The sequence below is a fragment of the Eublepharis macularius genome, chromosome 18, assembly GCF_028583425.1.
Source record: "Eublepharis macularius isolate TG4126 chromosome 18, MPM_Emac_v1.0, whole genome shotgun sequence".
Lineage (NCBI taxonomy): Eukaryota > Metazoa > Chordata > Lepidosauria > Squamata > Eublepharidae > Eublepharis > Eublepharis macularius.
In genome coordinates this window covers 16,354,654-16,378,287 of record NC_072807.1, presented here as the reverse complement: position 1 = coordinate 16,378,287, position 23,634 = coordinate 16,354,654, and the positions used below count along the sequence as shown (strand labels likewise).

The 23,634-nt window shown below is 46.0% G+C and overlaps 1 protein-coding gene across 3 annotated transcripts in view; it reads right to left on the bottom strand.

The window, feature by feature from the left end:
• Positions 1-23,634, bottom strand: part of IGDCC4 (immunoglobulin superfamily DCC subclass member 4) — a 104,855-nt gene that overhangs the window by 30,289 nt on the left and 50,932 nt on the right. For all 3 annotated transcript variants that reach the window (XM_055002874.1, XM_055002876.1, XM_055002875.1), the window contains exons 5-13: positions 15,016-15,153; positions 13,864-14,019; positions 12,085-12,495; positions 10,750-10,914; positions 8,121-8,258; positions 7,647-7,817; positions 6,441-6,674; positions 2,842-2,949; positions 1,538-1,721 (exon numbers count right to left, since the gene is read on the bottom strand). In XM_055002874.1, the coding sequence (XP_054858849.1) occupies positions 1,538-1,721; positions 2,842-2,949; positions 6,441-6,674; positions 7,647-7,817; positions 8,121-8,258; positions 10,750-10,914; positions 12,085-12,495; positions 13,864-14,019; positions 15,016-15,153 (1,705 nt within the window). The remainder of the gene's footprint in view (positions 1-1,537; positions 1,722-2,841; positions 2,950-6,440; positions 6,675-7,646; positions 7,818-8,120; positions 8,259-10,749; positions 10,915-12,084; positions 12,496-13,863; positions 14,020-15,015; positions 15,154-23,634) is intronic.

The window sequence follows — 23,634 nt, the reverse complement described above, 5'->3', positions numbered from 1 at the left end:
CTCCACCTAGTCCAGCAACTTGGCCAACCAGTTGTCTCTCTGTCCCTTCCCACATACCTGCAATATGGGGGGATGATATTGGCCTACTGTACAAAGGTATTGTAAGATCAACAGGGATAGGAGAAGGCCCTGGCCAATGACAGCTTTGCATGCTGAAGGCATCTAGTTCATTCCCTGGCATTTCCAGTCAAAGGATTTTATAACATAATATCTGATTTATATACCGCCCTTCAGGACAACTTAACCCCCACTCAGAGCAGTTTACAAAGCATGTTATTATTCTTCTCGTGACAATCACCCTGTGAGGTGGGTGGGGTTGAGAGAGCTCTGAGAGAGCTGTGACTGACCCAAGATCACCCAGCTGGCTTCAAGCAGAGGAGTGAGGAATCAAACCTGGCTCTCCAGATTAGAGTCCTGCTGCTCTTAACCACTACACCAAACTGGCTCTTTTGGGAAACAGACTTGTACCCTGAAGAACCATTGCTGGTCAGAAGGTGAAACTAAGCTGCTATTGACCAATGGCCTGACTCAGTATTAGGCAGCTTCAAGCAGCTGTATGGGAGCACTCTGAAGTGCTACAGAAAGCTATATACTGTGTTGTCTCTGGCCATGTGACTAACACTAGTTCTCTGTTTCCCACAGGGCTGGAGACTGCAGGCGGCTAGTATGATATAGTGCATATAGTATGAGCTGAGAACTCATCTCCCCAGCTGGTCCCCTGAAAAGGCCAGAGTATCCTCAGCTTGGTTCTATTCTTGATTGCTGCTGTAGCAGAGTGGTTAAGTGGTTCAGTTGCGAATCAGCACTCTACTGGTTCGGATCCCACTACTGCCATGAGCCCAGTAGGTGGCCTTGGGGAAGCCACTCCTCAGCTCCACCTTGCCAGTTGCATTGTGGGGATAATAATAACTCTAACTTGTTCACCATTCTAGGTGAGGCACTAATCTGTCTAGAAGAGCGGTATATAAGCACAGTTTTTATTATTATGGTTGTTGTTATCATACTGTAACCAAAATGAGGGTATCCCTCAGGAACAAATCTACCAAAGATGAGGGTGTCCCCTCCCGGGGATTACAGTTAACAAATGCAAGCAATAACATGCAAACCTTGTATCCACAAGTATAAGGAAAGTTCAACAGTGCATATAGTGTTATAAATAGTACAAAAATACTTTCAATAAATAGTAAAATGATTTTCACAACAGTACTCCAGATCACATTTTAAACATCCATCGGTTCCAAACAAGTTCATTAACTTTTTGCTTTCTCCTTTCCAGGTCCAGAGGAATGGATCGGCCGCAGGATCATACAGCCCTTTGAATTTTTCTCTTGCAGATATCAGACAAGCCCGGAGGACGCTATCGGCACAAGCTCCGCCCAACAGACTGCCAGCCCCGTCTATTCTGCAATGCTTTTTCAAGGGCTGCTTCAGTTATTTGCACACGATCAACAAATCCGTTTCCATTTACAGCACCCGGATGTCTGGCAGACCAATGAAGTGACGGACAGCCCGCGCGGGTTCTCCGCTGTTTTCTTACCTCGTGTAGTAAGTCACAAGCGAGGCATTCTTGAGCCCCCAAGGGCTGAAGCGCACAGTGTAATTGACAATCTTCACGGTGGTGAAATCGGGTTTCTTCCACCGTAGCCAGATGGAAGTGGAACTGTTGGATTCAGCATAGACATGGGCCGGGGGCAGCGGGGGACCCTTCCGAACTGGGGGGTCTGAATGTATGATCAAGGAAAGAGAAAACAGAAAATAGATTCAGCTGCATAGAAGCTCACCTCTGGAACAGCGCTAGCAATCAGAGGTGCCAGTGCCCACCCGTGCTATGAATGGCACTATTTAGCTGTATGTGGGGAGATGCCAATTCCTGGCACAGTGATGCTGTGCCAGGAATTGTGTACTTTTAAGTTTAAAAAATTGTGTACTTTAAGTTTTTTAAAAAAAAGTTTGGCACCCAAGTAATTCAGATTCATCACCGAGAACATTTGGGAACCTGTAAGAATAATAAGGCGACTTTTAATATCTTCCGCGTCGACTGAGAGGGGGCAACAAGCAATGGAGATTGCTGGAATCAGGAAAACCTACTCGGGGTCCATCTACACATTGCAAAGTCCTTGCGTTCATTGGGGAACAGCACAAACATGTTCAAGAAGCTACTATTGGCTCCAGTGTGGAACTTATTTGTTGCCTTGAGACTAATTGGTCTGGAGACCAATTCCTGTGAGGAAAGGTTGAAGGAGCTCGGTATGTTTAGTCTGTAAAGGAGGTGACTGAGAGGTGATGTGATAACCATCTTCAAGTACTTGAAGGGTTGTCATCTAGAGGATGGCACGGAGTTGTTTTCCGTTGCCCCAGAAGGTTGGAGCAGAACCAATGGGTTGAAATTAAATCAAAAGAGTTTTTGGCTAAACTTTAAGAAGAACTTCCTGTCAATTAGAGCAGACCCTCAGAGCCAAGCTACAAGTGACGCCTGACACTTGTCAGCTTCCCTCAAGTTTTGATGGGAAATGTAGGCATCCTGGTCTTCCAGCTTGGCTCTCCATTTAATTGAAGTTTACAGAAACCCACACACACACAGCGGAGGAGAAGGGGGGGCGCCCAGTGAGAGCCCGATGCTTGCAATCCCCTCCCAACCACAAGTTCTCCCTCCCATAGACTGCTGCACAGTGGCGCGGAGAGCAATCTAAACTCCCTTCTGTCTGAAGATCAGGGGGTGGGGCCACCAGCCATGCGACCATTTTCAAGAGGTTCCGGATCTCCATTCCAGCACATTCCCGCTGAAAAAAAGCCCTGGCTATCAGTGAATACGCACTAGCGACGGCACACATGAGCACTTACTGGCTGAAGTGACCGGAGCTCTCTCTGTCTTGCCTTTCCACACTGCCGCGTAGCCATCTTCATGCTTATTAAATGCCACTAACTTCACCTCATAGAGTCTTCCAGGAACTGGATGGAAATGAAAGCAAAGGAAGTAGCAACGACTTTAAGACCAGGTTAGCAGTCCAAGGTAAGCCAAGAACAAGTTAGAGTAGGACAGCAAAAGAGCACACTCTTTCTTCAAAGAGTCCAGCTGTATCCAGTTGCAGGTCTGCCTTGCTCTGTCATCTGTGTCTTAACTAGAGATGGGCACGAATCGAATTACGACCCCAAAAAAATGCACTAACCAGGCCGGTTTGTGAACCAGTGGTTCGTGGAAGCTCATTTCCATGAACTTCCACAAACTGGTCTACTGGTTTGTTTGGGTCATATTAAAGGGGCAGTTTAAATGGCTATTTCCCCAAAGAAATGTCCATATAAACTTTTCCTGTGGCTTGCAAGTGGCAGGTCCCTTTAAACTATTAGCTGGCAGGCGACAGGGAAGGATCCCTCTGCAGGGCGACAGAGGAGGCTGAAAATGGCCTTCCTACCCCTCAAATGGCCGCCATACAGCAGTGGAGGAAGCTGAAAATGGCCTTCCCGCCCCTCAAATGGCTGTGAGGCAGCCATTTGAGGGTCGGGAAGGCCATTTTTGGCTTTTTCCACCGCTCTGCGGGCCCACGCAGCAGCGGAAGAGGCCAAAAACGGCCTTCCCACCCCTCGCAGGAGGAGGGGGAGGCCGCTGTGGGTCCGCAGGGCAAGGTAAATGTGGTGCTGGGGCTGGGGGTGGGAGTGGGAGCTGGGGTTTGGGCAGTTTAAAGGGCCCTGAAGCTTGCAAGCAGCAGGTCCCTTTAAACTTATCAGCTGGCAGGCGGCAAGGGGGGATCCCCGGCTGCCAGCTGATAGTTTAAAGGGACCTGCCACTTGCAAGGCAGGAAAGGGCTTTTAAACTGTCAAATGCCCCTTTCCCTGCCCCTGCTAAGCGGCTGGAAAGGGGCATTTAAACCCCAAGAACCATGAACCACAAACTGGTTCGTAAACATGCCCCAGTTCGTGGTTCCTGGTTCGTAAAAACTCACGAACCACGAACTTCATGGTTCGGGTGTTTTGTGGTTCTTGCCCATCTCTAGTCTTAACAAGTGTGGTCTGGGTACGAAAGCCACAGCCTTCTGGGATTTGGAAACATATTTCCTCTGAACATGAACATTTCATGATCGACCAATGCTCTGCCATGCACCTAAGCCAGGGACCAACACGAGGCCTTGGGGGCAGTGGATTTCAGGATTAATTCATGGAATTAAATATTTATATTTTTCAAAGAAACAAAATGAGAAAAGAATTAAACTGCATAGCTACCAACAAAAAGCAGCCACCTGAAATTCTCCTATTCCTGCTAAAATCAAGAGCCAGGTAAGTTTTTGCAAGTTTCCTAAAAATGCAGAGAGATGGAGTCAGGCCAACAACCTTTGGCATGCTATGGCTGTGGAGCAATCGCTGAGAACAGTTGGCTCCACACTCCTACCTACCTCGGCTCTTGAGTGGAAGAACCCCCAAAGCAGGGCCTTTTAAGCATTTTTGATTCTACGCTGCCAACCAAAACTAGCCTTGACACTTTGGAAATAGGGCAAACTTAAAAAAAAAACCTATGAAACAATTGCACAATCCTGTTGCACCACGGAAGGCAACTCCATACAAACCGCATGACAAAAGAAACCAGAAGGAAGCTTGGGAAGAGCGGATCCCCCTTGCCAGCCCCAGCACCCCGTTGATGACGCTGCCCAAGGACAGCCAGAATGTCCAATTCCAAAGCTCTTTCTCCTCTCTCCTTTCTCCGTCTCAGTGGGAGACATTCTTAGTCCTCTGTTTAAAGGGTCCATTTATTCAAGGGAATGGCTTCAACAACTTAAAAGTTTACAAATAGAAGGAAAATGGAGCGATTCTCTCCCTGGACACCAGTTACTTGTTCCCAAATGATTGCCTCCCCCCTCCCCGCCTTGCCATCAGCCACACTTCATTGATGAAGCTTTGCTGCTAATTAGGGATGTGTCTATTCATCCCCTGCTGTGAAGAAGAATCAGCAGCTCCTTCAGCAGCTACAATTGAATGCCTTTAATGATGCTAACATTATCCCCGCTTGCTTCATTTGCCTTGGGGAAGGGAGGACTAGCTTTGCCAATCACCCCCCACCCCACCAGAAAAGCACCAAGAAGAGGTTCCTTCTGCTCTACAACGTGCATTGGAAGAGAAATTGCATTCTAGCTACTGGGTTGCTGGCCCTAAAGAACCCCAGAGCAAAACGGAGCGGGGCATGGCACTAAACAGAGCCAGCAAGGGGTGCGTCTGGGGCAGCACAATCTCAGCTTTGTCTGGGGGTCTAGAAGAGGGATTTGAGGACAAACTCCCCCAACCCCAATCATTTTCCCATTCCAGGTAGGAAGCAAGAAGTCAAACCAGTCTGGGGTCCGTTCCAGAGGTGCAAGGAAGAAATCCCTCTCTAGTTGCTAGGTTGCTACCAACATGCTCTCCTACTGTTTTCAATGCAAGTTTCAACTTGTCTGTTTCTAATAAATAGCATACCATACCCTCAAACTGTAGGGATGGAGCCATGGCTCAGTGGTAGAGCATCTGCTTGGCACGCAGGCGGTCTCAGGTTCAATCCCCAAAATCTGCAGCTAAAAGTGATGGAGAAAGACCTCTGCCTGCCATCCCCAAGAGACATAAACAACATTGGCCTTGAGCGACTAACGCTCTGATCAGTAGAAAGCAGTTTCATTTAGGGAGGAAGGTTGTCGGTCTGGGGCAGAGCACCTGCCCGGCACGCAGAAGGTCCCAGGTTCAATCCCTGGCACCTCCGGTTAAAGGGGCCAGGTAATAGAGAATGTGAAGACCCTCACCCGTGGCCTTGGGAGAACTGCTGCTAGTCAGAGTAGACAACAGTGACCATGATGCAGCAAAAGCCTGACTCAGCATATGGCAACTTCACATGTTTGGAATCAGATTCCAGTTCATTGCAGTTTCATTAACACGCACAGCAGGAATTGGTGCCTGGTGACTTCCTCTCTCCTACCAACAGCCTGCTATCCCTGTGGCCCACTCTCCATAAATCTTCAGAACCTCTCCTTCTGAACTGGGCCTAACATCATTACTCTTAGAAATCCAGTGTATGCAATAGGCCGAGTTAAATACGCATAAACAAAAGTATATCATCTCCTGCATTCGGGGAAGCTACACTGCTTCGGCACAGCGTTTAGTGGATAGGGTTGCCGCATAAATAGAGACCTGATAATGATCCTTCTGTGCTTTTGCCACGGGCATGCATGCACACGCATGCACACACACGCACACACACAGGAACAGGCATGAAGCTGCATTATACTGAATCAGATCATCACTCCAACAAGGTCAGTATTATTTGCTCACACCGACAATGGCTCTCCATGGTTTTATCTGATCCTTTTAAAAAAAAACTGGAGATGGTGGAGGATTGAACTTGAGACCTTTTGCATGCCCAGCAGACACTCTACCAGTGAGCCACAGTCCCTCTCGCCAACCTCCCCAACAGCAGCACTCAAGAAACTTACCGAGGTGGGTCAGTTCATATTGCTTGGCTTTCTTCTTCAGCTTTATTGGGCCAACATCCCACAGGGAGTTGTTGGGGCTCTCAGTGGGGCTTTTCTCGCTCACATTCTCGGGAGCCACTTCTCTGTAGTAGAGCTTATAGCCTGAAATCTGGGCGTGATTGGCTGGGGGTTGCCAAGTCACTAAGAGAGATTCCATTTTGGCTCGGACTTTTAACTCGGTTGGGGCAAACGGAACTGGAGAAAGCAAAAAGAAATGCATGTGACATCAGGAAAACTCACTGGGGGTGCCCTACAGACTGTGCTTCTCCAGTTAATCTGAAATGCAGCGGCATCTTCCCAATTACTTCAAACCCTACCCTGCTGCTCTTCAAACTGGTTTCCTGGCCATGATCCTGCATTTCAGTGCTGTCTTGCTCCTGTGCTTCTTGCCTCTCATACCTCTCACCCACTTCCACAAATTTGCTCTTTGTTGATTCTAATTACCTCTTCTGACTCAGGGCCAAGCTACAAGTGACGAATGACACAGGTTGGACACTTGCCAGCTTCCCTCAAGTTTTGATGGGAAATGTAGGCGTCCTGGTCTTGCAGCTTGGCTCCCCGACTGCTGTCCAATGGACTTTTCAACTGTCACTTGTCCAACATTCCGCCAAGCTGCCTAGGAGTGATTCCGCACATGTTGGATAATGCACTTCCAATCCTCTTTATAGATCATTTGGAACGGATTTTTTTCTGTGTGGAACAAAAAATCCACCTCAAACAATTGATAAAGTGCATTGAAAGTGCATTATTCAACATGTGCAGAATCAGCCTACATTTCCCACCAAAACTTGAGGGAAGCTGACAAGTGTCCAACCTGTGTCAGGCGTTACTTGTAGTTTGGCCCTCAGAGTCAGAACCAGGGCTTTTTTTCAGTGGGAACGCAGTGGAATGGAGTTCCAGCATCTCTTGAAAATGGACACATGGTCCCCTCTTTCTGGAGATCTGGGGGCGGGGCCACCAGCCATGTGAACAATTTAAACTTTAAAAAACTCCCCCCTTGTTCCAGCTGACCCAAAGTGACGTCATTGTGCGGTTCTGAGTTCCACCACTGAGTTCCACCACCTCTTTTCTAAGGAAAAAAGCCCTGGTCAGAACTATCCACATCACACAAGCCCCAGTGTTTCTCCTCCTTGGAAGTAAGCTCAGGTAAAATGGGAGGTGACCTACCATGCGTTTGGTTGTCTCTGTCTGGGGTACGATGCTGCGTCCACTCAGAAGGGGCCCCGTAGCCCAAGCTCGTGCTTGCCGCAATGCGCACTTTGTAGACTTTGTTCGGGTGCAAGCCAAAAAGAGTGAACTGTGTTTCATTTGCACCCACTTCATTAGAGGAAATCAGATCTGTTAGGAGGAAACAAAGCCCAACAGCTTTCAGATGTGCTAAGTCCCTGTAATCTATCCCAGTGGGTCACAGGTTCTGCAAGTAGAATTCTAAAGTACAACATTGTGCGGAGCCTACAGAGGTACGAAGTAGGCACAGATAACAGGACTGGCGACCTCTTTTTAATCCTGCTAACAGCAGTTTCTACCACCACCACCAGGGAAGGAAGGGTTAACTTTTTTAAAAAAGACACTATACTAAAAGAGTAAGGGTTAGGAGGCATGTGAAGCCCCATCCCTCTGGCAGATCATGCTCTTCCGCACCTTCTTTGAGTGGGGCATAGTCGATTTTGTATTTGGTGATCCTTCCATTACTCAGTTCGGGAGGGAGAGGCAGCCACGTCACCTTGATGTCTGTCGGCGTGGTACTCGACAGGGACAGCTGAGGCGCTGCGCCTGGAACTGACAGACAAGACAGGAAAACAAGTGACCCTACCTCATCGGGAAGGAAAGACGGGAGCAAAACACCAACTTGTTTGGCTGTACAAAGAACATTTGAACCCACAGGGTTTCATTGACCAGGAGTTGGGAGACATTCTGTAATCTCAGCTGGTCTACATTTCTCGGAGAGAGAAATGCCAACTGCTCTCCATTCACATGAAAGGGGTTCCCTAAAACAGTGCGGATATCGCTGGCTGAAAACCGAAGTGCTGCTGAAAACGGAAGTGTCGCTGTCGCTGCCTTCCTGGGCAACTCCTGGCCCACCACACAGCCATGGGTCAGAGTCTGATAGGGGCTTAACAATTCACACGTTTGCAATCCTGAGCAAAAGGAATCCCCCAATGAGGACTTAACATTGCTAGGTGGGGGAGAGGAGTGCATTTGGCTTGTTTGTTTACAAGTTGGCCCAGCTGTGCGGGGTCCAATGTACATTACTTAGTAACTGGGGAGATCAAGTCACTTTTTGCACGTACACAGGAAAACCCGGACCGGGGGGGGGGGCAGAGTTCAAACACCTGTGGAGCTGAGCTTGGGTTCAAACAACCTAGAAGATGTTCATGTTTTCTCATAGACCCTTCCCTAAATGTAATCTGGGTTACGATAGTGGTGCAGAGGCCAGCCAGATACCTCTCCTGCAGGTGCCACCCTGCACAGGGGCAAAATCAACAACTGCCTGTACACATGCATTCTCGGTGGTAGCCCCTACTTTATGGAATGCCCTATCTGAGAGCAGAACCACAAGTGACAAAAGGCACAGGTTGGACACTAGTCAGCTTCCCTCAAGTTTTGATGGGAAATGTAGGCGTCCTGGTCTTGCAGCTTGGCTCTCCAACTGCTGTCCAATGGACTTTTCAACTGTCGCTTGTCCAACATTCCGCCAAGCTGCCTACATTTCCCGCCAAAACTTGAGGGAAGCTGACAAGTGTCCAATCTGTGCCTTTTGTCACTTGTGGTTCTGCTCTGAAAAGAAAGCTCCCATTTTCCTGGCTTTCCACAAACAATGTAAAACTGAATTATTCAAGAGGGCTTTTTACTTAGATTGGAGGGCTCTACCGTATGGAGGCGGTCTCAAAGGGATGCTTCACTAAAGAGATAGGAGCCATAGACTTCACCACTATGTACTGCCTGTAGCCTTATGTCCTACCTGTGGCTTCAAATATGTGCTACTATGTACTATCTGTTGCTTTAAATATGATCCTACTGGGTAGTTCTATGTTGTTTAATGTCAGTCTTAGAATGGCTTGTGCTCTGTTTCAGCGTTTCTCCAACTCTGTATTGGATTTTTGCTGATGCTATGTCTTCATAAATTTGCATTTATATACCCTATGGAATTTTCATTGAAATGGCCTTGATATTGACTGTACTAATCTCATGCTATGTAATCTGCCTTGAGTCTCAGTGAGAAAGGCAGACTATAAATGAAATTAATTAATTAATTAAATCTGGGCAAAATGGTATTCCTCACTGGCATCCATTAGCCTCCAAACATGGAAGTTAAACAGTAAGGTATTAGGTATTAAATGGAGTAGAAAAAGAGGGACCTTGAACTTTAAAAAAAACCCTTATTTTTACATATATAGGGAGGAGGGTTGGATCCAGCACAGAACTTCCATGTGTGCTACAGCTCTTGCAAAAGCAAAACTGCAAGAAAAAGAATGCAGTAGCAGCTTGAACTAAGTAGCTTATTGCATCTCCACTTGTATTGGTTTCCACTTGCTCAAGATTTTGTGCAACCAATTTCTGGGTGCTATAATATAAAAAGAGGAAAGCGCTAAGTGTTACATAAGATTTTTTGCAAGTGCAACTGCGCTAAGCCCCTTCATGTCTCCACTTGCACATCACTAGATCCAAGCCATGTTTGCAGCTGGTAACATCCCACTGCACAGAGTTCCAATGGTTAATTTTGCATTGTGCAAAGGATACCCATTTCATAAACTTCAGTCCTCCTGACTGGCCAACCCTCTCGCTCCTCAGTCATCAGGCTCAGGAAAACCAAAAGCAAGTGGTGTTTGCTTCATCTAGCTACAAATGCAAACAAGGGGTACCAAACCCTCCCAACTTCACAATACTTCTGGTTGCATTCCCACCCCATACTGTAATGCAGGGCTTTTTTTCAGCTGGAACACGGTGGAACGGAGTTCCGGAACCTCTTGAAAATGGTCACGTAGCTGGTGGCCCCGCCCCCTGATCTCCAGACAGAGGGGAGTGTAGATTGCCCTCCGTGCTGCCAAGCAGCGCGGAGGGCAATCTAAACTCCCCTCTGTCTGGAGATCAGGGGTCGGGGCCACCAGCCATGTGACCATTTTCCCTGAGAGCAACCCACTGAGTTCCACCACCTCTTTTCCCAGAAAAAAAGCCCTGCTGTAATGGAACTCTATGCTCATTCCACCTGAGGCAGAGAAGTGTAAACAGGAAGCATTTGGAGATGTTTCTTCACCCCTATCCTACAAACCATCCTCCAGAGTCCGAACGATGATGGAAGAGGAAGTTCTGCTGGCTCCCAGCTGCGAATAGGCCACCACATAGAAAACGTAGTTAGTATCGGGCTCCAAGTCCTTGACCTGATATTCTGTCGTGTCGTTATTCACCGCAAACTGGAACTCCACGTTGTTGGTGCCTACAGAGGGTACACAACGCTGTCAGACAAAAAAAAGAAAAACGTTTTGTCCTTTTTTCAAACTAGCTTCTAGAAAAGAAGCTCGCAAAAAGGTCTACCTCATCTAGGGCTGCTTTCACACATATTGGATAATGCACTTTTGACGCACTTCAGCAATCGTTTTGCAAGCGTATTTTCCTGGATCACAGAAGAAAATTCACTTGCGAACAATCGCTAAAGTGGTCTGAAAGTACAGGACCCAATGTATGTGAAGGCAGCTAAATCAGCACACCTTTGAATCAATCTTTTAGTGCTTAAAGAGGAATTTTAAATCCACTTTTCTGACCAGGAGAACAGAATGGGCAGTCCATTTTTTGTTTAATTCACCTGCCGTTCTAGAGCACAAATCGGTATATGGGTTATAAACTGTTTTGTCCCACAAAACAGTTAAAAAGAAGAAAAGCCATACATCACCAAGGGTAAAATGGAGACTTCCTTCCGAGGAGAATTTAATTCCCTCCCCCTCCATAATTAAAAACAATTAAAATTACAGTATTTACTCAAATGCAAGACTAGGTTTTTTCACAGGTATGCCAAAAGAGGGGGGGGGGTGTCATCTTATATCTGCATACAAGTTACAGTTATGTTCAATAATACAAATTACAAAAGATCTTTATTCTTTACAATTCGTATTTCTGTTTATATTGTAGGAAGCTGTTCCCTTCTGGCATGAGAAAAGCAGCAAGCTCTCCTAGGGAGGTATTTGTCACCTCTGTTGTTTGGGTACTTATTTACCAAAGCATTTATATCCCTGCCCCAATGGGGATCCAAAGCCGCTTACATTGTTCTCCTCTCTTGGATTTTATTGCCACAACAACCCTGCAAGGTAGGTTGAGTTGGGCTGAGAGCATGTGACTGGCCCAAGATCTCCCAGCAAGCTTCCATGGCGAAGTGGAGATTCAAACATCAGTCTGGCACTCAACACTACACCATCTGCTGCCCGGTTAATTAAAGGCCCTTGTTAAATCAGTCCGCCTGATCAATAGGCTAAAAGGCTATTCATGTTTTTCAACACACATTCATGACTTTAGGAACAAATCTCTAGGGTGTTACACCTCTCATCAGTGCTTTTAAAAAGCACACGCACAAAAGATTTCAGATAGGATTCATACGAACACACACAGCACCTACCCAAAGCTTTCTGGTAATGAAGCGAGAACCCGATTATCTGTTCGCTGTTGAATTCCGGACGTTCCCAGGATACGAAGACTGTTGTGCTCGAGAGCGAACTAGCTGTCACCCCTTTAGGAGCGCTGGGCAGACCTTCCCGCACGATCACCATCAGCCGGGCAGTGGCACACGCCGTGCCCAGATGGTTTTTCGCCACGCACTGGTAGTAGCCAGAGTCGTCCAACCCGATCTGATTGATCACCAGGGTGCCGCTGCTCTGCGCCTTCACCCGCCCGTTGGACAAGAGGGGCTCCCCGTTCTTCATCCAGTGGATGCTGGGAGTTGGCTCTCCCTCTGCTTTGCAGACAAACCTGGCGGTGCTGGCTCGGGTCCGAGAAATGGTTTCGGGTGCTTGGGAGATGGATGGGGGAGCTACGGGAAAGAAGAAATACATTTGCATTCGGGGGGAAAGCGGAGCCTTCTCCTGTGCACAGAGCACACAGTCAGAAAGGCCATCAACTGTCCACCTAGCCTAGGCCAAACCCCTTGCCCAAACTCATAAAACAGGACCGGTAGAGATATATAGGTATCAAGAGAGACAAATTTATTGTATGTGGCCATAAGCCTTCACAATCTAAAGTCATTCATTAAAAACAGAACAAAAATACTAGAATACAGATATAGTTTCATACATCTAAATAAAATTACTGTAAAATGCATTTTGCCTAAATTAAAACATTAAAACCGAACGGTTTCTAATCTATGTCAGGTGTTTACTCTCCTGGCTACCACATTTGCCCTTATTTTCCTAGCAGCCAGGGCACAGAGGGCCATCCTATTCGAAATAAAAGGATCTGTGTCTGAAAGAATAAAATTTAATTTATCAAAGTCAGACAGAAGATGGAGACTAGATAAAATATTCGCGAGAAATTTCCCCCCTGGTTCCTGGTATAAGGGACAATTTAAAACATAGGCCGATTCCGCACACGTTGGATAATGCACTTCCAATCCTCTTTACAGATCATTTGGAATGGATTTTTTCGTGCGTGGAACAAAAAATCCACCTCAAACGATTGATAAAGTGCATTGAAAGTGCATTATCCAACGTGTGCGGAATCAGCCATAGTGTGGTAAGTCCTCAACTGAGGTTCCACAGATACATATCCGCTGATCGATGGATTTTTTTTTTAATCGCCCGAGTAGCATCTCAGTTGGCATAGGCTGGAAGCGTAATGACGTAAATGCTACCCTAAGCTTATAGACTGTGATATCAGTCAGATAATGGGCTCTAATGTGGTCTTTTTTGATGGTTTTATACCATGTGGCAGTAGAGAGATTAAATACATGGCTCGATTGGCAAATCTTAGCCCAAACCTTTAGGCCACAGCAACACATCTCCGTCTCTTAATATTGTGGGAAATGACATCATTTGCTTCTGGAACAGACACGGGATCCTGGCTATTTATTTATTTATTTATTTATTTTATACCCTGCCGAATGGTGACACAATGCAGTTTACAGTGTCCCCTCCTTTGCCCTCACCACAACCCTGTGAGGTAGCATTAGGCTGCAAAAGATTGACTGGCCCAAGATCCTCCCAGCAGAGTGGGAATTTGGGTATGGGTCCTAGTTTAACACTCTAACCACTATACGCCACTGCCTCTGGGGACAGGAGGGGAAGGCTGCATGCACGCTAGGGGGAAAAACGTGATTCTCACAGACACCCCAGGCTGTCTATCACACAGGCAACACAAAAGCAACCGGACAATTTCATAGAAGGTCCCGGTTCTCTGTTCTCACCAAGGACTCGGAGCTCAGCTGCAGCAGTCACGAATTCCCTGGTCTGGGGTTTATTAGCACGGCAAACGTACACTCCCGAGTGATGGGGCTGGGCATGAGGAATCAAGAGATTGGTCCGTCCCAACACGATCACATCAGTGGAAACGGGATTCCCATCTGCAAATTTTAAAAAAAAAATCAAACTCCAAAAGTGGATACCGATACTGGCAAACAATGCACAGCAATCTTAGAAGTGATCGATAGTATTTAAAATATGATAATTATTTTAGCTCTCTCTGGCTCATGATACTTCCTGCTGGAATGAAGGACCACGATTGTACAGTCACCTCCTGTGTAATGGGTGATGCAGCCAAGCTAAGACTGCACAGATGTGTCCCCTAATTAATCAGGGGACAGTTCAGAATTTACAAAGATCAGCGGATGTATGCTCATGCACAAAATTATAATATACAAAAGGGAGGGAGTCTATAACAGCAAACTTCTTTGCACAGAAGGCCGTTTCTGGCTCACTGTACAAGCAAAGATTCTAGTTTCATGACAAGCATCTTCTAACCTATAATTTGGTCCATATGCCTACCATAAATTCTGTGCCGATTTTAATCCTTCGATTACTTTCAAATGCCATCTTTACTCCAACTGGGAAACTCCACGTTTATTTAAAACTGTCCCATTCTCTCCCCTTCTTGACCCTGCGACTTCAATGATCTTTATCCCACCCCATACAATCCTAAAGATAACCCATAAGTTATTTTTACAAAGCATCAACAGATGTGTCAGAATTCCCACCGGCCCTGTGGAAGCCCCCTACAAAGGGCTGTCAAAAACCCAACCTATACCGCCTGACCTTTCAAGCTAGGGTGTCATTCAATACGGAGCTGTGACTAATTTTAGATCAAAAGGCATCCAGTAACTAGAATTTCGTATCTTTTACAGATCAAACAACGCAAAATAAATTGCATGCTTTGTATCGCTTGAGATTTAATTGGCCGGCCTGGCTTAGACGCCCGCTCTAACCAGCACAGGCGCAGCCTACGTTTATTCTGTTGCAGCTTATAAAGCCTCCCCAGAGCGCTCTCCCTTTTGAATAGGATTTAAAAATAAAGGGCCCATGAGCCGCCTCTCGGCATCAAAAAGATGGTTATCTTCATTTACCCTCCCGTATCCAGGAGACAAACGGCGTGGGATCCGCGGAGGCCATGCACTCCAGCACGGCGCTTTCCCCAACCGTCACGGTGGTGTTCACTGGGGCAACAGCAATGGCCACGTCTCCCTTTGCTGGTGGCTGATTACCTAGAAAAACCCATGTTAGATTTTTTTTTCTTTCGAAGAAAAGTTCGAGAAGTTCTCGCCAGGCCAAGCTTTAAAAAAACAAAACCCAGGTTCTCCAAATGCATTGTTTAATATGAGCGAGAAGCGAGGAGCATGTATAGAGAGATTACGAAGCTGAAGTTGGTTCCCAGTTCCTTATTCACAAATTCAAAGACAAATATGGAAGAAAATTGAAAAGCTCTGCACCCCAAAATAAGGCTTGGAGGAGCACATACCATACACATCTCTGTGTTCAGGGGATTCTGCCCTCCAAGTAGACCTATGCTACGTTCTGCTCTAAAGCCCAGTTCTTATGCTGTTTTAAAGTAGGGCGTCCTTAGGAAAAATGGACAGGTAGAAAGGGGGGAAGCTGTACCCCAAAACAACAACAACAACAACAACAACATTTGATTTATATACTGCCTTCAGGACAACTTAACACCCACTCAAAGCGGTTTACAAAGTGTGTTATTTTAATCCCCACAACAATCACCGTGTGAGGTGGGTGGGGCTGAGAGAGCTCTAAAAGAGCTGTGAGTGACCCAAGATCACCCAGCTGGCTTCAAGCAGAGGAGTGAGGAATCAAGCCCGGCTCTCCAGATTAGAGTCCTGCCACTCTTAACCACTACACCAAACTGGCTCTCTTTGGATCACTCCAAATCACACAGCCCCACACTCCAGAGACTATCCCCTACAACAAGATATGAACAAGTGCCAATCCAAAGACTCAGAGGAGATTGCTGTGTTAGTCTGTAGTTGCAAAACAGCAAAGAGTCCAGTAGCACCTTTAAGACTAACCAAGTTAATTGTAGCATAAGCTTTCGAGAACCACAGCTCTCTGTCAGATGTTGCCCTCTGCCCTACAGGTTGACTTATGCTGCTTCCTGCTCCAAAGACCAGTTCCTGTGCTAACATGGTCCAAAGTGGGATGCCCCTAGGACAGGGCATACATAGGCAGAAAGGGGGGAAGCTGCCCCCCAAAACAATCTTTGGATCACCCCAAATCGCACAGCCCCACACTCCAGAAACTGTCCCCTACAAGAAGACGTGTTGGTGCCAATCCATAACAACAACAACAACAACAACATTCGATTTATATGCTGCCCATCAGGATGACTTAATGCCACACTCAGATTGGTTTGCAAAGTATGTCGTTATTATCCCCACAACAACAAACACCCTGTGAGGTGGGTGGGGCTGAGAGAGCTCTGAAAGAGCTGTGACTGACCCAAGGTCACCCAGCTGGCTTCAAGCGGAGGAGTGGGGAATCAAACCTGGCTCTCCAGATTAAGAGTCCTGCCGCTCTTAACCACTACACCAAACTGGCTCTGGTTCTGGAGCAAAGAACTCCTATTTGGGCTGCCTCCAAGAAGCTTGTATTGAGAAGAGATGCGAATAAGGACCTTGGACACCCCTGCAAGAACTCTGCAGTTCTTGCAGGGCAAATTACTGGTGGGCAAATTGCAGCTGGGGCAAATTACCAGTGTGCATTACAGGTCTAAAGACTAACTCTGTCCCTTGCCCATGTCCTCCACCAACACCACTACTCAGAAACGAACCATTATTAGAACATGGAGGGCGGGGGCGGTATATATATTTTCACCCTGCCCTTGCAAGACAGCCCAACCGGTATAAGTGGACTAACTTCTATTGAATCTTCACAACAACTCAGCAAGGGAGTTCCAAGGGAGGGACAAAAGTCTTGCCCAAGGCTGTCCTTCCATTTTGTGGCCAAGGAGGAATTTGATCCCATGTTTGCATGGTTTGAGACCAAAGTTCTACCCACTATGCCATGCTGTCCCTCGTTTCTGAATACATGCACGCCCCAGTTGGTGCAAGCACGGGCCCCGTGTAATAAGATTTGGGAGCCTTACATCAGAAATGCCTAAGACACGTGCAATTCCTCTGTGGTTTTCTAGAACTCGTTCTCTCTCAACAACCCGTTCTATCTTTATGTTTAATCATATAATTTTTATACAATAGATAATTCTCACATTCAATAGTAAAACTGGTGGCTCACACGGATCACAAAGGTAGCAAACTCAGGCCACCTATATGGTAAGGAAGGAGCTTCTACACCCTCAGGGCACTCTTCAGGTATGTGGAAAAATAAGATTCTGGAAATGAATCAACACCCCTACTACCCAGTGTTGCCAACTCAGGGTGGGGAAATTCCTGGGGACTCTAGGGGTGGATCCGGAGGGCGGTGAGGGGAGGGATCACAGCCGGTATAATGCCACGGAATCCATCCTCTACAGTTGCCATTTTCTTTGGGGAACTGATCTCTGTAGTTTGGATGTCAGTTGTAATCCTGACAGGCAGGGCTCATTTTGTAGAAAAAGCTGCAGGAACTCATTAGCATAACTCATTAGCATATGCCACGCCCCTTGACATCACTGGAAGTGATACCAGCAAAACACAGATTTTTAAAAATAAATGCTGCAAGTGGACACTTTACATCTGGGGAGGGAGAACATACAATAACCAATCAATCAATCATTTATTACGGTCGCAAGACCAGCCAAGTTAAGTACAGATAAAAAAGAATGGTTTTTAAATACTTAAAATGGACAAATACATAAACGATGATTATATATATATATATATATATATATATATATATATATATATATATATAATACTCACTTCATTAATTCACTTCCCAGCAACTGACATTTCCTTTGTTAAGTGATTCCGTTTCCTGAGTACTGTCACACAGAATTTTGCAACTGCATAAGATACAGTTCTCTGACTATCCTCTAAAAGATATACCCGAAGGGTTTCAGGACTAAAATTCATATAATACTGTAATGGTTTGAATCTGTAAAGTAGTGGAATAATTAGTTGTATCCTATCTTCTTGATAGAATTCGCAATGCAAAAGTATGTGTGTGATATTTTCAACCATTTTATTCGAACAACGGGACAACAACGCTGTTGCAAAGGCAGGTGAGAGAATCTCCCATACAAAACTGCAGAGGGGAATGCATCAAATCGTGCTCTAGAGAAGGCCCATCTACATCTTTCGTTTGTAAAATCCGGAAGATATGGGGATGTGGTGTAACTCAGTCCTTTTTTAAGGCTCTTATAACTTAGAGGGAGTATTGCCTCATCATTTGGGGACTCTATATTAATTAATCTTTGGGTTATTAAAGCTTTTGCTTTGTTGAGTCCCATATCAAACAGGGCTGCTGGGTCCAAGCCAATCAGGACTGCTTTTCTAGACAGATTAGAGCTCAAAGCCAGCAAAGATACTGAGGAGGGGGGGTATACTCACCACCGCTTGCGGGCCTGTAGGAATACCCGTGCAAGTCGCAGCGGTGGTGGCTGGCTGTGGGGCCTGCTCTGGGTGGTGATGGGGTGCTCCTGATGCTGCCGCTGCCTGCTAAGGGGAGGAAAAGGAATCACATGGGCGGGGCCACCACCCACGTGATCTCTTTTCAGAGGTTCCGCCGGAACAGTGTTCCGGCACGTTCCCCCTCAAAATGAGCCCTGCTGAGAGGTCTCCAGGCTTCACTCGGAGGTTGGCAACCATACTACCACTTTCAAAAAGCAAAATGGCCTAATTTAAGACTTTGCATGTTTCATGAGGCAAGCATTGCTGAAAGCAGTTGAGAGTCAGCTAAAGGGCGAGGAGGGAAGAAGGAGCTGAGGAAAGATGTCTACTCAACCCTAAGTACACATAAAATCCTGAAGCGGAAAATTTGGGCGCCTGTATGAGAGGAAATTTACCTAGCTTGTTTTATTTACAATCAGTTAAGCGCCATTTTTATGCTTTGCCTCAGTTGTGACTTTTCACAACGGGAAGTTTTCGACAATGCAGGCAAGTTGCAACTAGAGACATGGCTTTACAATGGCCTTCCTCTTCAGGCCCGCCTGGTACTTACCCTCATGAAGGTGCCAGGACAGAACATTTCTTTACACCCAAGCTTTTAATGAACATTTTTTTCCGTGTCCTTTTTCAGCCAGCTGTTATCTGAGCCACACACTGATGTTTTTTATGACTACTATTTTAATTTCTCCTCTGTGCCATTGATACCCCTTCATGGGGGTCTGATAAACAATGTTATTGCTAGTCTTTATGGTGTAGTGGTTAAGAGCGATGGGACTCTAATTTGGAGAGCTGGGTTTGATTCCCCACTCTTCCACCTGAAGCCAGCTGGGTGACCTTGGGTCAGTCACAGCTCTCTCAGAGCTCTTTCAGTCCCACTCACCTCACAGGGTGATTGTTGTGGGGATACAAATAACATATTTTGTAAACTTCTCTGAGTGGGTGTTAAGTTGTCCTGAAGGGCAGTATATAAATCAAATGTAGTTGTTATGTTTTATGTTTTTCAGTGTTTGTTTTTACTTTGTTAGCTGCCTTGGGCAAGTCTCTGGAGAGGCAGCCAAAAAAATCTCCTAGACGTACATGAACCTTCCACTAAATCAGACACTGGGCCATCAAGGTTGATCTTGCCTACTCGAGCTAGCAACAGCTGTCCAGAGGCTTAGAAAGAAGTCCTTCACATCACATATGGCCAGATGCTTTCATAACTGGAGATGCCGGGGACTGAACCTAGGAATTTCTGCACGCCAAGCAGATGTGCCACCAACTGAGCTACAGAGCCTCCTAGAGAGAGAGAGAGAAGTCTCCTGGACAGAAATCAGTGCCATCTCCCCTCTGGCCCTGAATGTCAGAACAGGTTACAGCTGCCCAATAAATGGAGGCAGAGTTGGGAGAAGTGGAAGGCTATTGCTTGTACCGCCCGTACCCCAGGAGCGACACTCAATGCTGAAAACAATTCCTGCTTCAAAAGGGCTAAAACACATATGTAAAAATTACCTTACCCAGAATGTCCACTGACCTAAAAAGTGCCCTTCTCCCTTTTGCACATTAAGCACAATGTGGCTCTAGGATAAACCGCCCTGCGTTTACGCCGTTCTCCCCACCCCCACCCCCTGAACTGTAACCCATAGGGTCGGACCATCCAAAAATATTAGAGAAGCTTGAATAGTTATTGTATCATTAGGACTTGTCAACTGTTAAAAGGTTTTTTGGTATACTGATCCCTTTACTGTCCTTTTAACTGATTAATCAGTTCAATCGAAATGAAGCTGCATATTGCCACAAATGCAAGATGGGTATCTTCTTTGAGATTCAAGATTTTCTTGTTGCTCAGGTTGTAAACCACTACAGTTTTTATCATCTGAGGAGTCCTGGACAACATATATCAGGGGTGGCCAAGCTGCAGTTCGGGAGCCACATGCGACTTTTCTAAACATATTGTGCAGCTCCCAGAGGTCTCTTGAGTATCAACGTGGCCATATATTTTAGTTTAGTTTAGTTTATTTCCCTCCCTTCCCTCCTTTTCCTTCTTTCTTTCCATGTCTTTCCCTCCCTTTCCTTCTTTTTTCTGTCCTTCCCTTTTCCTTCCTTCCTTCCTTCTTTCTTTCCATGACTTTCATATTTTTAATAAAAATGTTGAGCCCGCTGATGTGGGGAGGATGGAGTATAAATCCAATTAATTAAATTAAATTAAATTTGTGATGTCACTTCCAAGTCAAAGGTCAGGTGATGGTTGTTCCCAAGCTCCACCCCTTCCGATGATGTCACTTCCAGCTTATTGCACCAAAACCCCACCCCTTCCTGTAATGTCACTTTCAAGATACTCCTCCAAACCTGCCTCTTCATCTGAAGTCACTTCAATGAATCATATCTTGCGGTTCTCACACATCTGACGTTTATTCTATGTGGCTCTTACATTAAGCAAGTTTGGCCACCCCTGGCATATAGGCTCCTTCAGTCTATCCACGCAACAATCTTGTGTATTGAGTTCCGCTGAGAGAGAGCTACTGGCCCAAAAATCACTCTGTGAGCTTCAGAACCAAGACAATATTTAAATGTGGGTCTCTACAGTCAAACACTTCAACCGCTGTCCAGACTGGTTCATGAAGTAAACAAATCTATGCTTGATTCTCATCGTTGCAGATTATCATTCATCATCTCCGTTGATTAAAATTGCTCCCCACCAATGAGACAACACACTTCCAAAAAAACCCTGAACAGACCAAAGCTTACAAACTCAACGACAACATAATGAACGAAATGTATCTTTATCCTTGGGGGCGGGGGGAGGTCTTTGTTAGTTTCCTCTGAACCAAACAGTGCGTGGCGCACATGAAAAAGCGCGAGGGGTTTTAAAACGCTGTAACGCCAACTGCAAGCAAATCAGCCCGTTGCTATCTACAGAAGAGAATCGCAGGCAAGCACTCCCCCCGCCCTTCCCTCTATTGAACAGCTGCTCAAAGCTTGAAACTCCTCCCAGGGGAGATTCTCAGAGACTGAATAAGACTTCAAACTCCTGCTCTGGAAAAGGGTGAGAAAGTTCACAGTGAAACAGCCGAGCGCTGCTTGGTCGCCCGTCTTCTTGGTGTCTCAGACTGCTGAACAGCTGAAAGCCGATGGGGCTGTCCTTCTTTCCTCCCGTAACCTTCCAGTAGACAATCATGTACTTTCAGGGTACAGAATCTTCAACAAAATATGCCTGAGAAGTACTTGTTAATTTCCAAAGCTGCGAGCATTTTTTCAGCATTCTTCTCATTGTCCCAACCTTGAGAAAGACAGCTTTATGGATAAATGGCTTTGTGCCCAGAATAAATCTTAAGAGCAACCAGAAGAAACAGAATACAGTTTGAACCAAGTATTCTTCGGAAAAGTGTCTCATGTTTGGAGGTGTCTTACATCACAGAAACGAATTAGATCATTTAATAAAGTCATATAAGGTTCATGTAATTGGATGTATAAGGTAGCCACACCCTAATACCCCTGAATCTCTCAGATAGGTGTGACAGTGAGCTACTTTTCTTTTTCATGAAAATCACAACACACGGGGCCACTCTCTCAGAGTTTACACGAGACATTTGACATGTGAAGAACATGTGTCGGGAGATGCAATGTTAGCCAGGAAGGATTGTTTAAAAAGACAGAGCCAGTGGCAGGACAAAGGCTTTGCTACACACTGGAGCTGTGTGAAGGGGCTGTGAAATGCCAGAAGGGAAACTTCAGCCCATTATAACCTCTCTAGGTCCAAGCCTGGCTTTGGAAGGCTGTTCCAGCCCATTTCCATTCCTCACTGCCCTTTGGTTGGGATCCCGCACAGTTTTAGACTGGAGAGGTGAAACTGACAGAGCCTTTGGAAGGCGAAGGTGAAATTAACAAGCCCTCTGAGGAGCGATCTCTGCCGGCTCTGTCTTTTAAAACTATGCTTCCCAGCTAACATTGCATCTCCCTACACTTGATGAACACGCGCTGAGGCGTCTCATGTAGAGAGACTGTCAGTGGGATTACAGCATAGCGTTCCTAGCGCAGATCCACCCGAGACTCCTTGTTTTTGCCATTTGCTCACTGAACGCAGCCAAAGTCAATCCCATGTAAAGGAGGACTTCCTGGAGAGCTGGGGAGGGGGCATGCTTGGGGCTGGGGGCCAGTGCAAGCCATTTTGCAGTTGATTGCTGGAATTTCATTGCGGGTGATTTCACTCTTTTCATCTATCCTCCTTCACACACACACACACACACACACACACACAGAGTTCCCCCTTCAGCCCCAAAGTATTTCTTCTATATCAACAAGAAGACTGCCTTTGCATTCATAAAGGCTAGAAACCTGCTTTAGCAACAAAAAAGAGGAAGGAAGCGGAGATTCCCAGATGCTGGCTGGTCCTTTGAGTTCCTCTCACTGAAAATGAATCAAGCCAACAATAGATGCACAACAAAGTAGGTAGCCGATGCATCGCCTGCCTCATAGCCTTCCAGAAGACAAAGGCGTTCCTCACAGATTGGGATTTAATATGCTGTTATTGGAGATGACACTGGAAGATTGCCACCGGCTGAACACCATTTAAACTGACAAACTAAATCGCTTGCTGTGATGGCATCCTGTGAAAACGTGTTTCTGCCATCAAATATTTGTGCAAGCTCCAAGACAGAGCTGGCAGCCGAGCAAAGCTTCTTTCTCCCCGAGAGATAGCAAGGTATATTGAGATTAAAAGAAAGACTGGCCAACAGGCAGTGAAGGGAAAGTAAGGACACCCCAGGATCATTTTGCCCCCTGGAGCAGGGTCTCTCGAACGTTACTCCAAATAAAGACAATAGGCAGACGGGATGCAAATTCCAACCTCACTGGCTGATTCCGCACACGTTGGATAATGCACTTTCAATGCACTTGATCAATCGTTTGAGGTGGAGTTTTTGTTCCGCACTCAAAAAAATCCGTTCCAAATGATCTATAAAGAGAATTGGAAGTGCATTATCCAACGTGTGCGGAATCACTCACTGTTTCCACTTGTCTCCTTAGTTAAGCGGAGTGTACTCCATGTTAAAAGTAAAATTCTGCACCTAAGTAATCTCGATTCTGTATTGAGAACAGCCACATTTTCTAGCCGGTATAAATGATGCAAATTAAAACATGCCTGCATTACAT